General features: G+C 47.1%; 1 protein-coding gene across 1 annotated transcript; it reads left to right on the forward strand.

Moving 5' to 3' along the window:
- Positions 1–1326: 1326 nt before the first annotated feature.
- On the forward strand, positions 1327–15581 carry ppp1r12b (protein phosphatase 1, regulatory subunit 12B). The gene is made up of 7 exons (XM_080545938.1): positions 1327–1563; positions 9788–9804; positions 10264–10450; positions 10664–10765; positions 11398–11466; positions 12332–12382; positions 15204–15581. The coding sequence occupies exons 1-7, from the start codon at positions 1456–1458 to the stop codon at positions 15288–15290; spliced, it is 621 nt and encodes a 206-aa protein (XP_080402064.1). The 5' UTR covers positions 1327–1455; the 3' UTR covers positions 15291–15581.
- Positions 15582–16528: the final 947 nt, after the last annotated feature.

Raw genomic sequence — 16528 nt, forward strand, 5'->3', positions numbered from 1 at the left:
GGCGAATTTACGAACGCAGCTAGCGAACAGAAGACGCAAAAAATCGTCAGATCAGATATATAAACGGGTTATTTTGGTAAACTGGACACATTTTGGGAATATATGTGGTTACTTTCTCGCCTGAAAACATATTACAACTTCATAAAATGACATGTTAACACTTGTAAAGCCAAAATTACATATTTTAGCTAATGGAGGTTTAAAATGGAGGTTTAAATTTGCCGTTCCCGGCGAAATGCATTCTGGGAGGCATTCTGGGAGGAGGTATGCAGTATGCATAATGATCGGCTGGTTTTCGGATACTTATTATGAATTTAGTAGGTAGTATGCAGTATATACTCATTGAGTATGCTAGTATGCAGTATGCTAGTATACCATTCCGAACACAGCCATAGTTATTTAGTCTCGGAGGGTTAGTTAGTGTCAGAGAGTTAGGGTTAGTTAGTCTCAGTGGGAGTGTTGTGGAGCTGGAGGGCTGGCTTCACCACAGGGAATCATAATGCACTGGAAGCAGAGATATCATGAGCCTCAGCCTGGGACTTCCTGTCATCTTCCCTCCCTACCCTCTCCTTCTCTACCTCTCCTCTTCTTCCCTACCTACCCTCTTCTTCCTCCCTTCCTCACCTCTTCTTCAGCAGCATAACATACAATAATCACTGTAAAATTAGGCTGCACTGTAGCACCCCCTGCTGGCCACCATGAGACGTGTTTCACACTGCTCTACATACTTTCATGTTTCTTTTGGCCCAAGCTATTTATATGAAATCTACATTGAGATATGTGATAATGATCTGATAATGATCTAGTTAATGGGGTGATATAAATCACTTACATGTTTATCGTGTCACAGGTCAGACCGCGGCCATCTCTTTATAGACTCTAAGAGGAAAAGCAGAAGTCGGTCGTCTTAGTGGCTCTAAATACACGCATAAACATTACAACCAAATCCCATCTTTATTACATACTCCCAACGCTTAACCAGCAGTCCCCAGCTCAGACCGAGGGGGAGGGGGTGGTTGTGGTGCAGGGGGGAGATGGGGGGTGGCTTGGCTTTGATGTTTTCATTTGTGTTGAATGACTACAGTCCAGGGAGGGGGGGGGGGGGGGGGGGGGGAGAGAGAGAGCTGCTGTCAAGTCCTTGTGTCCACACAGCCCTCTTCAGCCCGCCCACTTTCTACTTCCTCCAGAGCAGAGCTCTCATCTGTGGGTCACACTTCTGCAACTCTCAGCCTCATCTCAGCTCTCTCTCTCTCTGCCTCATCACCTCAACTCAACACACCCTTAACTGAAGATCACTATCATTATCAGATAACCTGGGGAACACAGCTCTGCCTGTCACCATTCCTGGGAACAGCCAAAACACTCCTCCATCTCCTTAGGATTGTCTTATCTGTGATGGGATCGCTTCTTCTCTAGCTTCACCCCCATGCAGGAGAGCAGCAGCAGCCTGAGGCCATGTCATCTCTGTCCTCCCGCCACAAGGACCAGCCGCGCGCGACCATGAGGTCTCCCTCCGCCTCGTCCCCGGCCTCGCCGTCCTCCGCCGTGACCGGGAGCCTGAGAGTAAGACCGTGTTCTTTATCTTCTCTGTGTGTGACAGTCCAGGAAATACCAACAGCTGACATGTGTAAACAATGCATGTGCTAATGACGAGGAACGTGTGTAAACAGTGTCGTAGTTTTGAGTAGTGAACTATGGTTTCTGCAGGGCTCCCTTCTGGCCCGGCCCTCCGTGTTTGGGCATGTGTTCTCTCTACCTGTCTGAGGGATGGCAGGAGAAACAACATCTGTTTAGCATTGTGACGCTCATGTTGTGCTGTTTGAAATTTGAAATGAAGCCATCCGAAACGGCGTCCGTTTTCTGTGATCCCTGGCTGCCTTTGATGAGCGTCCTGCTCGTGTCCGTGTCACGGCCGGGTTAGGAGTTACGCAGGAGGACATTTGACTAAAGGAAGAGGAAATCAAAGTGTTGGCTAGAGGAAACAGCTAGTCGAGGTGCAGGGTGTTCATTGGGACTGTTTTGAGGCCCTACAGAGGTAGCTGTTACAGCTTCTACATTTTCTTTCCCACGATTGGTCGTTTTAAGTCTGAGATAACCAACTTTCCATGACATCATCGTCTCCATGCTCTTTTTCCCATAAGGCAGTAGCCTCAATATGACCTGAAGGAGACCCGTCGTTTTTATATCAATACATTAATCCATAAACCGAATGAGGCACACAGTAAACTTCATACTTTGCATTATTAGAATAGTTTTCCGAGGTTTTGTTGACAGGATACAGCCCCTGAGACGCACCAGCTCATTTCCAAGAGGCTTCTGATAAACAGCAAGTTCACGTTCCCGCACACGAGCCAGGGAACACGCTTCAGGAACATGAGAGACAAGCTGTTATGAGAAGTTAATCTCAACTGGTTGTTTACTTTAGCAGAGAGTCTGAATCCACACACACACACACACACACACACACACACACACACACACACACAGAGACAGAGACAGATAGAGAGGCATATACAAGGAGAGAGAGAGACAGAGAGAGAGAGAGAGAAACACACAGAGCCAGAGTCCTGTACGTAGGAGGTTGTGCTGTATGGGAACACAGTGTTTATGACTGTTTACCCCTCTGCTAATCCACTGGGAGACGCTCACATTTTCCACAAGCTGGTCAGCTGACAGGAAACCCCCCCTGGGACCCGCTGAGGCCGGGCAGGAGGAAGCAGCAGAGGAGGGTCCTATCTCTGGCCTGGAAGAGAGGTCAGAGCAGACCCTCTCCATCAAACCCCAGCAGATCCAGAACCCAAACCCCCTTGACCCCTAGAGAGAGTCCACTCCGGGACAAGGCTTAGTAGTACCGGCCGTGTGGGTCCGGTGCAAATCATGGAGGGAGTGTTGACATTTGACACAGACGTGAGGTGCTCATTGTTATGTATGTAGACAATAACATCGCTAATTCCCGATCAAGAATGGAGGCAGAGACGGCGAAACACTTTGATTATATCCGTAGTAGCTTTACTGAACACATCGCAGGTATACAGGCATAATCACTTCCGCATTTACCTATCCGCTTTTTATCACTCCAACTACGGTGGTCCACATAGCTCAAAATTACACTTCAATACATAACATATTTCCTCCCCCCTTAAATGATAATGTCCACATTAGCATCATACACATTAAATGTCAACTAGGGAGAGATGGTAGACAGGGTTAGCACCAGGCGCTCAGGAGGTTTCCTGTCTCTTGGGGGATAGCGCCTCAGCACCGGAGAAGGGCTGGGTTCCAGCTCGATCACAGGGCATTCGATCACCGAGGGGTCTGGAGGTGCTGGCTCTACTGCAGGCGGCGAAGGTGTGACCGCTGCAGGTACCGGCATGCTCAGGTGTGGTGTCAGCTCGTCCGTGAACGTGAATCCTGATGCCCCGGATGTGGGGCTGGTCACTCCTAGCTCTCTAGGCAACAACTGGTCCACGTGCCTACGCCATGTCTGATTGTCTTTGGTGTGAACATGATAGGAAACGGGTCCAGTCTTCCGGAGGACCGTGGCAGGGGTCCATTTCTCCTTAGTAGTGTAGTTGCGTGCGAGGACAGAGTCTCCAACATCAAACTGTCTGTCTTTAGACCGCTTAGCTCGCTGATTTACTTGTTCCTGCTGTTTCTCGTGGACTGATGTTTCCGTTGAGGTAGGTCGCAGCAGATCAAGACGTGTCCGAAGCTGCCTCTTCATTAGAAGGTAAGCTGGCGAGGTCCCAGTCGTTGCATGAGGGGTATTACGATACTTGAATAGAAAAGTATCAAGGCGTTGCTTCAAGGGAGCCTCACTCTTGGATGCTTTGAGGGCATGTTTTACAGTTTGCACCATTCTCTCCGCCAATCCGTTGCTGGATGGATGGTATGGACTTGAAAGGATGTGCTTAATTCCATTGTTCTGTAGGAAGTCCTCCATCTCTGTTGATACAAAAGATGGCCCATTATCAGTGACGATCTGCTCAGGGAGTCCAAATCGACCAAACATCTCCCTCAATATCTGAATGGTCTTCCCCGAGGTGATGGTGGACATGACAGCCACCTCAGGCCACTTTGAGTGTGCGTCCACGGCCACCAGCAGCATAGCTCCATCAACTGGTCCTGCAAAATCCAGATGAACTCGTTGCCAGGGACACGCTGGCCAGTCCCAAGGATGCAGCGGAGCCAGGCTTGGTGTGTTTCTGATGACTTGACATGATGGGCATGATCTGGCTTTAGATTCAATGTCATAGTCTAGCCCAGGCCACCAGAAGTAACTGCGTGCAAGCTCTTTCATCCTGACGATGCCACAATGGCCTGAGTGTAGCTCTCTCAGGACTGGTTCTCTCAGCTTTGTCGGGATTATGACCCGCATGCCCCAGAGCAAGCATCCAGCCGTCACCGTCAACTCCTTCCCCCGCGAAAGGTAAGGCTGAAGATCCGGTGGTGCGTCAGGAACCTGTGACAGATCCCCTCTCATAACGCGGTCAAACACCCTGGAGAGGATGGGGTCCCCCTTTGTTTCCTTCCTGACACGGTGAGCAGTCACCGGGGCACTCTCCACCATGTCAAAGTAGAAAATGGTTTGCTCCTTGCTCTTAGGGTGATCAGGAAGTGGAAGGCGTGACAAAGCATCCGCATTGGCGTGTGCCCCTGACCTCCGGTACTTAATTTCATAGTTGTGAGCACTGAGGAGCAGTGCCCAGCGCTGCATGCGGCTTGCTGCCAGGGTCGGTATCCCTGCATACGGACCCAAGATGGATGTCAAAGGACGATGGTCGGTCAGCAGGGTGAACCTCCTTCCGAACAGGTAAGTGTGGAACTTTTTAATTCCAAAGATAATGCTTAATGCTTCTTTCTCTATCTGTGGATAGTTCCTTTCTGCTGTGCTCAGCGTACGTGACGCAAACGCGATGGGTTTGTCTTCTCCAGTCGGTGTGATATGGGACACCACGGCGCCCACTCCATATGGCGATGCGTCACATGCGAGTTGGAGAGGCAAGGACGGGTCGAAGTGTGTTAACACCCTCTTGTCGGTCAATGCTGCTTTGGCTATGTTAAACGCTGCGTCACATTCTTTTGACCATGACCATGTTTTGCCCTCCCTCAGTAGTTCGTGCAACGGCTTTAGCCGCGTAGACAGCTGTGGAATAAACTTGCCATAATAGTTTAGAAGCCCAAGAAAAGATCTCAACTGGCTCACATTCTCGGGAGCAGGAGCCTCTGAAATGGCGGTCACTTTAGAGGGCGCTGTGTGGAGCCCGTCTGCATCGATGACATGGCCCAGGTATTCCACTGCTGCCTTGAAGAAGTCGCATTTTTCCTGGCGAACACGTAAGCCATATTCTTCAAGTCTTCCCAGAGTTTTATCCAGGTTCAGCAGATGTTCTTCATCATCCTTTCCAGTCACCAAGATATCATCCAGATAGCATTGCACACCAGAGAGACCACTCAGGACCTGATCCATGGCCCTCTGGAACACTGCCGGGGCGGAGGTGATGCCAAACGGCAGACGGTGATATCTAAAGAGACCCTTGTGGGTGGTGATGGTGAGGAGCTCCTGTGACTCTTTTTCAACATGCATCTGTAGGTAGGCCTGGTTCAGATCGATTTTACTGAATTTCTTACCACCAGCCAACCCAGCAAACAGGTCCTCAATCACTGGAAGAGGGTATTGTTCAACAGTCAGCACCGGGTTAACAGTTACCTTGAAGTCACCACACAGGCGAACTGATCCATCTCTCTTGATTACCGGGACCACGGGGGTGGCCCAGTCGCTGTATGGTACTGGCTCAATGACCCCAATCTTCACCAGCCTCTGTATATCAGCGTCAACCTTTGGCCTGAGTGCATAGGGAACAGTCCTGGCTTTCATAAAGCGTGGTTTGGAATCAGGTTTGACCTGCAGCTTGACTGTGATGCCTTTCATGCTCCCCAGCTCGTCTTTAAACACAGCTGCATGTCGCTTTAACACTGCTGATATGCCGGTGGTATCTTCTGATACTGCATTCACCTTTCTCCAGTTCAGACGCATCACCTCCAGCCATGGTCTGCCCATCAGTGCTGGATAGTCCCCTCTGACCACATAGATCGGAAGCCTGACTTTTTGTCCATTTAATTCAACTAGGACCTTAGCCCTCCCAACCATGGGGACGGTTTCACCTGTGTATGTTTTTAGAATGAGCTTTGCCTGAGTCAATGGCATATGGTTCAGTTTTTTCTTGAACAGTGTCTCTGACATTAGTGATACAGCGGCTCCAGTATCGATTTCCATCGTAATGGGATGTCCTTCCAATAACGGGGTGACACTATAGGCTGCCGAGCCTCCTTTTACAGTTAACACCTTTATTGGTAACTCCTCTTCTGAGTCTGTTCCACTGCTGCTTGTCTGTCCCTGCTTAACACTGTGCAGTTTCTTCTTTGACCGCCAGTTGTCTGTGTTGGCCTTGTCTGACTTTTTCCTATCTTTAAAGGTGTCCTTTGTTGACTTCTCTCTCTTAGCTCTACAAACCCGCTCAATGTGTCCCCTCTTGTCACAGTGATGGCATAGGAGCTCCCTCGCCCAGCATTCTGATGACAGGTGATCACGTTTCCCACAACGATAACATTCCAGGGTACCCCCTCTCTGTCTATCATGTGTGGCTGCTACCCCATGCACTCTTGAGGCAGCCCCTAGCTGCAGTGCTTCCCTGGCAGCTAGCTCCATTGATATTGCAATATCCACAGCTGTCTTAAATGTGAGGTGCTCCTCTGTGAGCAGGCGCTTCTGTATTGCCTCACTCCTTAATCCACACACAAGTCTGTCACGCAGAGTGTCACACAGTGATGTGCCAAACTGACAATGTTCAGTCAATTTCCTCAGTACTGCTACATATTGAGTAATGGATTCACCTTCCTCTTGATTCCTCTTGTGGAACCTGAACCGCTCTGCAATCACCAAAGGCTTTGGGCAAAAATGTCCATTTAACGTTGTCACAATGTCCGTGTAAGAATAGGCACCTGGCTTGTTTGGTTGGAGTAAGTCCCTTAGCAAGCCAAACGTTTTAGCTCCTATTATACTGAGGAAGGTTGCCACCACCTTGTCATTTTTAATGTCATTAGCAATAACAAAAAACTCAAACCGTTCAGTGTAAGCATTCCAAGTCTCTAAAGTGTCATCAAACTGTCCAAATGCTCCAGTCATCGGCATTTTCCCACTTTAAGTAAGTCCGTTTCACTTACTTGTGTACTCTCCTCCAATATGCGCAGTGTGAGTTTCTCTTTTCCCGAACTTCACAGCACGCACACCGCCCTGGTCATGACTCCCGCCGGTGATAATTTGTAATCCAGGGGGAAACAAAAACCGCCGCACAAGTTCGTCGATTCTCGTCGCCAATTGTTTTGTTATGTATGTAGACAATAACATCGCTAATTCCCGATCAAGAATGGAGGCAGAGACGGCGAAACACTTTGATTATATCCGTAGTAGCTTTACTGAACACATCGCAGGTATACAGGCATAATCACTTCCGCATTTACCTATCCGCTTTTTATCACTCCAACTACGGTGGTCCACATAGCTCAAAATTACACTTCAATACATAACACTCATCCTGAGAGCTTGTTGATGCTTGATGGGGACTGTCTCTGTATGTTTATACTTGAGGGCTTGTCTGCGACTCGACTCAGGACGCTGTCTGGTCTCCCCTCCCCTCGTTCCTGGCAAGTGGTCTAGGGTGAGCAAAGTGGTTTCACGCAATGAAAAGTGCTCCTTCATTCAAGTGTGAAGTGTGTGTGATCTTTAAACTTCCCTGACATTCATTCATCGCTTATTCAACTGATTTCCATCACAAACTCAAGCCTTTTCTATACTAGAGCAGTTTGGTATTTTGATACAAAACAAGACAGAATTCAACAATGGTCAACGTCCATGTTACTGTACGACTCACTCATCCGTGCCGTGGTATGAAGGCTCGCCGTTGATGGCTGAACACTGATTGGCTGACAGAGTTCTGGTCTGTCAGGCTTCCATGGCCACATGGACAATCAGCTCCAGGCTGTGAGAGCGGCAGAGGTCAGGGGTCAGGGGCCGCCAGCCCAGATACGACCTAGATACATGGGTTAGAGAGGGGGGAACTCCTGTCTGTCTGTCTGTCTGTACCAGACCTGTCTGTCTGCTCAAGATGCATCATTGTTCTGTATCAGTGCCATCTGTGTTCTATTGTACAGGCATGTGTTATTCAGGTGTGTGTTATATAAGTGATGTATATAAGTGATGTACGTAAGAAACAGACCCGGTTGTTGTTAATACCGAACCTGATTCAATATTCTCCCTCTCAGCCATTCCACCGAAATCCACTCAGCAAGTCGTCAAGGCTAAAAAAAAACATTCATAACCCCTGCCAACACTTAACAGACACACTCCCATGCTGCTGCCAACGTTATTGCCTTTTTAGGAGATGTTTAGTTACGGAATCTCTCTCTCTCGGTCTCGGTTTATGCGTGTGACGATTTCCTCTGTCTTATTTGAACTGTTCCATCCGGCGATGCTCTCTGCTAATACAGACATGGTTGTCAGGGCGACAGGGAGAGGATAATACCAGATATGTTAACAGTGAGAGGATAATACCAGATATGTTAACAGTGAGAGATGATACCAGATATGTTAACAGTGAGAGGATAATACCAGATATGTTTGTCAGGGGGACAGGGAGAGATGATACCAGATATGTTTGTCAGGGGGACAGGGAGAGATACCTCCAGACTCCCAGGCAGAGCTCCAGGTCAGAGTGAATATGCTGCAGAACACAAATGCTCACAGAAGTACTGGTGAGAGATCTTAGATAAAGAATGCATTAGGGTGAATGTTAGCTCTACTCTGTCACTTCAGTGGCTGGTGATGCAGAAGTGTGGATGATGAATTGCTATCGTGGGATAGGTGGAGTGTCCAGACAGGTTCCCAAGGGGAGGGAAGAAGATTCACGCACAGAAGAGAAGGAATCCTTGCAAATACACATATTTACCTTGTGTATTCACATCTTTACATGCGGTTGTATGTTGTACAACGTGCTCGTAAAGTTTAAAGTGGACTTCCTTCACCATATCGACACAGAGACAACATATCGGCTACAATGCATAGGTGGTCAAATATTGCTCTGGTGTTAATGGAGTCCACTAACTGTGTTAGGGTTAGAGTACTAGAGTAGTAATCTGTTGGGTTAATGTACTAACTAGACTAGTGTTCTGTTGGGTTAGGGTTAGAATACTAAAGTAGTATTCTGTTGGGTTAGAGTAGACTAGTGTTCTGTTGCTCTGAGGTCATACAGAGGTCATGCAGAGTCTGTCAAACAAAGGCTGGCAGCAGGCCAACATCATCGCTGTGACCACTATGATGTCATCATCTCCTCAGCAGTGGACACCCACTTAAGGAGGTGATTGATGGGGTCACGGTTGTGTGGTTGACCTGCTCGCACCCCGTCTAGATCAGACAGGGGTGAGGTATATCAGCACATCACAACACACCAGGACTTCACAGCCTCCAAGGTTGGGCACAACCCAATCCACAGGGAGGCAGGAGGTCAAGAACTACAGTAATTTAAATGATTGAAAATCTGTTTCCTTTTGGAAACGTGATATTGATCCAAAACTGTACACATGGTGTATTGTTCTCTGTGAAAGCAGAAAGGGCAGGAGTCTGATACTCAACAGAAGATGATTCAGTCTGTGATGAGCTAAAGGAATGGAACTGCATACACTGCTGTGTATTCTGTTTAGAATGTGATCTATCATTTCTGTTTATTTTCAGCATGAAAGAGCATCCAGGTAAGTTCATTTAACTCATTTCACTGCATCAAGTCAAACTTGATTGAAATTTCACAGGGAATTGGCACACATCCCAATAGGTCTTAACCTCTTAAACTCCATGTCCTATTTGACTCATTTCCACCTAAAAACCAGACCCAAACTAAACCGAAATATGATAATCAGATACAAAAGCAAGATGCCATTTGATAAGTAACACCTTGAAGTTTCATTTGGATATGTTCAGATCATAATTCAGAACAACATACTACACACAAGGAGAACAAAATAAGGAATAATCAAATTAAAGCAGAATTTGGGGCCAATTGTGGGCCTAAACACTTTTAACACTATGAGCTTAAACGCTAGGGATCTAATGCCACAGACTCAAATAACGATTATGGTCGAAACTCCAACCTGATGAGCAGGCTGGTTCTGTAGCGCAGGAGAGGGTTTGGTACCGATCTGGTCTGTCTGCAGGTTGGACTCCTCTGGTTCCCCTGGTAGCCCTAGTAACCTTAGTAACCCTGGCAACCATGACGGGTCCAAAGACAGACCACCTGGCATGACGGCGGAGTCATACGCCCTCCGCAGGGAGAACCGGCTCGCAGCTCGGATCAAAGCAGAGGAGGAGAACGCATCCAACGCAGCCGGTGATTACAAAAAGGTAACCAAAGATACACACTGTCATCCAACCATCTCTATTATCCAACATGACCAGCCCACAGTCCTACATTTCCTATACTTGACAGAATCCTCAGTTGATCTGAGGCATGTGCTGTGTTCTTTGTGTGTGTGTGTGTGTGTGTGTGTGTGTGTGTGTGTGTGTGTGTATGCGGTGTGTGTGTGTGTGTGTGTGCTGTGTGCTGTGTGTCTCCAGATGTATGAGGAGGCCCTTGCCACCAATGAAAGGCTGAAGGTCCGTCTGGAGGGGAGCAAACAGGAGCTGACGATGGTCCAGACCCAGCTGGAGAGAGCTCAGGTCTGAGCACTCACTGGTATCCATACGCCGTCACACAATATAGTTCCTAGTTCCTGACTGATCACAACGATCAAGCCAGCCAGAGGAGAAGTTGTACAGTGTTATTGCGGCAGCTCCTATAGCGCTCCTTAGTGCAACGTGGTTGTAGTAATCTGTTGTTAAAGGAGCTTCTCTGCTCTGTCACAGTGTCATGTAGGGGATGGGAGGGGTTGTCCCATGAGAGCCAGGAGTTTAGTCCTCATCCTCCTATTCGGCAACCTCCTCAAGTGTCCAGGGTGACACAGAGGACAGAACCAACTTTCCTAATAAGCTTGTTCAGTCTCTTGGTTAGGTTTGAATTAAATGTGACAGCAAAGAGGACACGTTGCTCCTTACCCGCAGGGAGGCTGGGTATTTAGTAGTGTGCCTGTGAAATGAGCACGCTTCCTCTCCAGTGTAAATATCACAGATATGCCAGATCTGCAATTTCAAGGATTATGCCGTAGCTGTTTATTTAATGAATGGATTGAACCGTTGTTTATCAAGGTTATTCTCATCTAAATAAAATACTTTTTTTAAGAGAGAAACAGCTGTTTTGAAAGAGACAGCTGTACTGGTGCTCAACGTTTCAGCCGCCGCTGTTTGTGTTTCAGCGGAAAGGACGGATCGCTGACGGTTCCAACATGTCGGATCGGTCCAAAGTGCTCGAGACAGAGAAAAGAGTAAGATCCTCCTGTCACGACTGTGCTCGGAGGAGTTGAGTTCTGGTGTCTGGTGTATCAGTGAATATGAATAAAAACATGTATTTCTGTGTCAAATTGCAAACTACCCCTTACTGGACTATAGGCCCAATCCCAGTTCACCCCTATGGCTCTCTTTTCACCCCTATGGCTCCGTTTTGCGCATTCACATGTAGGGTAGGGCCAAGGGGTAGGGCTGTTTGAAGATTTTTCATGACCAGACTAAACAGACAGACTGGTAAACAGACTGTACTTATATAGTGCCTTTATCCAAAGCGCTTTACAACGGCCTCTCATTCACCCATTCACACACACATTCACACACCGATGGCGGCCAAGCTACCATGCAAGGCGCCGGCCCGCTCACTGGGAGCAATTTGGGGTTCAGTGTCTTGCCCAAGGACACTTCGGCATGTGGCCAGCCCGGGCTATAACCGCCGATCTGCCGACCGTGCAATCATTAGACGGCGGCTCTACCTCCTGCGCCACAGCCGCCCCACTAGACTAGGTTCGGAGCCAGGAAGACATCGCAAGCGTCAATGCTTTTCTATGACGCTACTGGTAACGTATCAGGGTCTTGAAGGGTTGTCCCATTTCATTGGGGAAGATTCCAACCACTACGCCTTGTGGCTCTGTTCCGAGACCTTGGCTCCAAAGTGAGTCAGTGGCACTCCAAAACGAGCTGTAGGGGTAGGAAAGGGAAACGGGATTGGGCCATAAAGACACTTTTTTTCAAAAAAGTTAATTCGTTTTACAATATTCAAGCTAGAATAGACTGTATGTCTGTCTGTCTACACAGTACATTTAATGAATTGATTGATCATTCTGAAACCTCTCTCTCTCCTAGGAAAGAAAGGTCCTGGAGAAGAAGATCTCAGACATGGAGGATGAGCTGAAGGTACAGCAGCCAATAGGAGTCTCTGGGCCCTATTATGCACTTCATCAATAAGACGAGGCGGTAGATCTAAACTTAAGACGTGGAGGCGTGGTCAAGGCCACTTTGCTATTATGCGTGCGGTAGTGGGCGCCTAAAACCCGGCGCTAAGCAAATAAATTAGTCATGGGTGTGTTTTGGGCGTCTTCTCAATCAACCCAATCAGCGTGCCAGGTGCCATTCCCTTTAAGAACCGGCTGCGTTAGTTGAGTCATTAGCGCTATGCTATTATGGAAGTCCTAAGAAGGAGGTCAGCGCGCTTCTCTGCCTCTCCCTTCTGAAATAAAGCATTTATACTGTGACCGTAATTGACGTCTTGCCGTGGAGCCACGTGCGTGTTCATGTGTGCCCACATGCATGCGCAAACCGCGGAGGCGCGCTCGTGTTTCAAAACGTGCATGAAGTCTAAACTTAAGAACTTTTCAAACCACTTCTTAGCGCGAGGAGCAAAGTCAGATCGCATAATAGCTGGGGCGCCTAGTGCACTTCATTAACATATGAACACTCCCACAATGAGCAATATATGCACGGGAGTTTTACGTCTTATGTGTGGGCGCCTATCGACACCTGCATAATAGCAGTAGCGCGTATGAAGCGCATAATAAGGGTGGCGGTAGGTCTTAACCTGGCGGTGCGTCTTAATTAAGACTTAAGACGGCAAGTTAAGAAGTGCATAATAGGGCCCTCTGTCTCTTCAAACTGTGATTACATACCCCACCTCCTCTGACCTGACCTGATGTTAGTTTCACCAGACAGTTGTTCTTCCTCTGAAACCATGTAACTAGACTCCATGTAAACCATGTAACCAGACTCCATGTAAACCATGCAACTAGACTCTAGTGGCTCACTTCCTCTAGTTACTAGAGGAACTGAGCCACTGGTGAGACAGAGCATCACCACAGCAGGAGGGGGGGGGTGCAAAAATGTGGTCACCCCTGGTTTAAATATCTGTTGCAATTATTCTCCAAGTGATCTCCAGCAAACCTGAACACTAAATGCTCCAAAGTTAAACATGACACCTTTCTGCCAATTTTCAAGCAAGGTTTCTTTTTATTAACATGTTTTTTTTTTTTAAGTGTTTTTAAATCATTTGAAAAAAAGGAAAAGGGCCCTGTGCAAAAGTTTGGGAACCCTTTTTGGGATTATTCTTTGATACCTTTTGAGAAGATGATTACTAAGGCCCGGATCCTTAAGATGACCATACCCTAAAACCTAACCTTAATCCTTAACCACAACCCCTATAAAAATACTTACACTAATTATTCACCCTTACCGTAACCCTTACCCAACCCTAATATCTATCCTTAATTTAACCATTAACCATAACCCCTACCTAACCCTAACTCGTGTCTTAACCCCTACACAACCCTGATCTTTATTCTTACCCTACCCTAACCATAACCACTATAAATATCAAATTCAGTGGTGTGACGTCAGAGTTCCAGAGAGCTGCCAGACAGCTGCAGACAGAGCAGAATACTGAGCATGGCCCTCGGGGAGTATTAGGAGGGAACAGTGAACTGTGGGACTAGCCTTGGTACCATAGTGTTAGTCTGCAGTGAGCTGGGATGATAAGGGAACGTGTGTGTCTGTGTGTGTGTGTGTGTGTTGTGTGTGTGTGTGTGTGTGTGTGTGTGTGTGTGTAGTGTGTGTGTGTGTGTGTGTGTGTGTGTGTGTGTGTGTGTGCGTGCGTATCTGAGGCTGCCTGTCACTGTAGCTGTTGTCGTTTGTCACCATTATGCTCTGTTGGCTGGGGAATGTATGAGCGCTCTGACATGGCTGTGAGTCAGCGTTGTGATTGGTCCGTCCTGCAGGCCACAGACAACACCCTGTTGTTGAGTGTGAATGAGAGGGTCTCAATAGACCACCACTGTACAGGGAGACGCTGTCCCATGGGTGCAGCTGGCTACAGGACAGGGTGGTCCCTGAAGGGGTCCTGTGTCACACTTGCACTGCAGTTCATTGTAAATCAACTTGTCTTGCTAGAAGGTGTCTCCCCTGGTGATCAGAGAATCAATGTTTGGCCTTTCTACATACCTGCATGAACTACCATGCTTAGAGGCACAGTATGACACACACACACACACACACACACGCACACACACACACACACACACACACACACACACACACACACACACACACACACACACACACAGTTGAGTTATTTGGATTGTTGCCTCAACTCCACCATGCTTGGAGAACAACAGAGGATGCTGTACAACTCAACTCCTTTTGAAAGAGATGTTTCTCCCATTTATTAAAGCTTTTTATTCTTCCCACTTCAGTATCCACACGCTACTTCATTTTCCCAAGAATCTGACAGTCGTGAATAACAGGAGTTAGGACTAGGTTGAAAACCTTTCAAGAAATAAAAGCAAAAAGAGAAAGAAACCTTACTGAATTCATCCGGCCAACAAAGGACATTGAATGACCGTGAATGTCACTTCCTTTTCCTCTTCACTTCCCCTTCCACTTCCTTTCAGTAATTTCCCCATCTCCTCTTGTGTGACTTCTTAATTGCGCCATCACTAGGCTACTCAAGCACAATGCAATTGACTACTATTGAAAAAGAAACCTTTTGAAACTAAAATAATAAACTGATTCATCAATTCAAAGGATATGACTTGGCACACACACACAAGCACATACACATACACATACACATACACGCACACGCACACGCACACACACACACACACACACACACACACACACACACACACACACACACACACATTGTACTGTATAGCGTGTCATCCCAGCAGTGTCGTTGTCTCTTCAGGTACAGACGGAGCTGAAGAATGAGAACCAGAGACTAAAGGACGAGAACGGAGCTTTGATCCGGGTCATCAGCAAGCTGTCCAAGTGACAGGAGGAGGAGGAGGAGGAGGAAGAGGAGGAGGAGGAGGAGGAGGAGGATGAAAAAGGGGGATGAATGTTTACCATCCACATACGCTGAAGGAGTACTCGATGGTTGTATTATTATTATTATTAAGAAAGAACATAGCCCTCACACGCGATCTGCATATTTTGCACTTTTTTATAATTGAATTACGTGGTGGTTTACATACAATGACATCACATAATCATATGAATGTCTGCAAGCTGTAATCTTTAAACTGACATGATGGTTTGTCATGTAAATTACCATGTTTCACAAATACACTGTTTTCAAAGTTTGCAAATGTTTATTAAAGCTGTAATACTACTGTACTATATGTAGTCTGCTGTGACATGTTTTGGGGACCCCTGAGACCTACATTCACTTGTGGAAAAAGAGCATAATAGGTTTACTTGAACATGTTCAATAACTAAAGGCCTACTACCTTTTACTGCAGCCTGTTGTCTAGAGCGTCATCAACTGGCCATATATGGTACTGTATATACAGTGTATTACACGAGGAAGAGTCAAAGACGACAATTTCAAGCAATAATAGGATTCATAAAGATTCACATTTATGAGTGTAAATGAGGAACATTGAGGGAGACAGAACAGCACCACTGGAGGCGGAGGTAATTAAAAGGCCTTTATTCCTATGGTTACTATGGTAACATAAGTCTGTTTGGAGACATTCCATGTTTTGGTTCCCTTGAGTTTTTTAAGCACATTGACTGATATATGGTTTATGGACACAAGTAGAGTTGGAGTCTTTCTAATGGACAACATGTTCCTTGTACGGAAATAAATCATGCAATCCACAAAAGGTACTACGGACACACACACATACACACACACGTCTACAACAAGACATCAACAAGAGTCACGTTCAGGCATTTTCCCTTGTCCATGTTGTCCATGGGGCAGGTGAACGAGTGAGGAGAGGGGGGGGGAAATAAAGGGGGGCACAGTTCTTTGAAAAGTCTCAGGTACGTACGGTGGCCACGGAGGGTTAAAACCATTATGCATAAAGAGGAACCATGTTTTTTTTCACAAGCAGCAAGGTCGGCAGTATTGCATTGCGAATGTATCTGCTGTGTGGGTCCGCCCCGCTCCAAAGAGCTTCAGGCCGCTCAGGAAGACGGGATTTTGTTGCCTGTGTTGCGGTCGTGTGACACACCCATTCATCTAGTCATGTGACACACCCATTCAGTCTCTGACAGACGCAG

Source organism: Nansenia antarctica, assembly GCF_963989245.1.
Source record: "Nansenia antarctica genome assembly, chromosome: 15".
NCBI lineage: Eukaryota > Metazoa > Chordata > Actinopteri > Argentiniformes > Microstomatidae > Nansenia > Nansenia antarctica.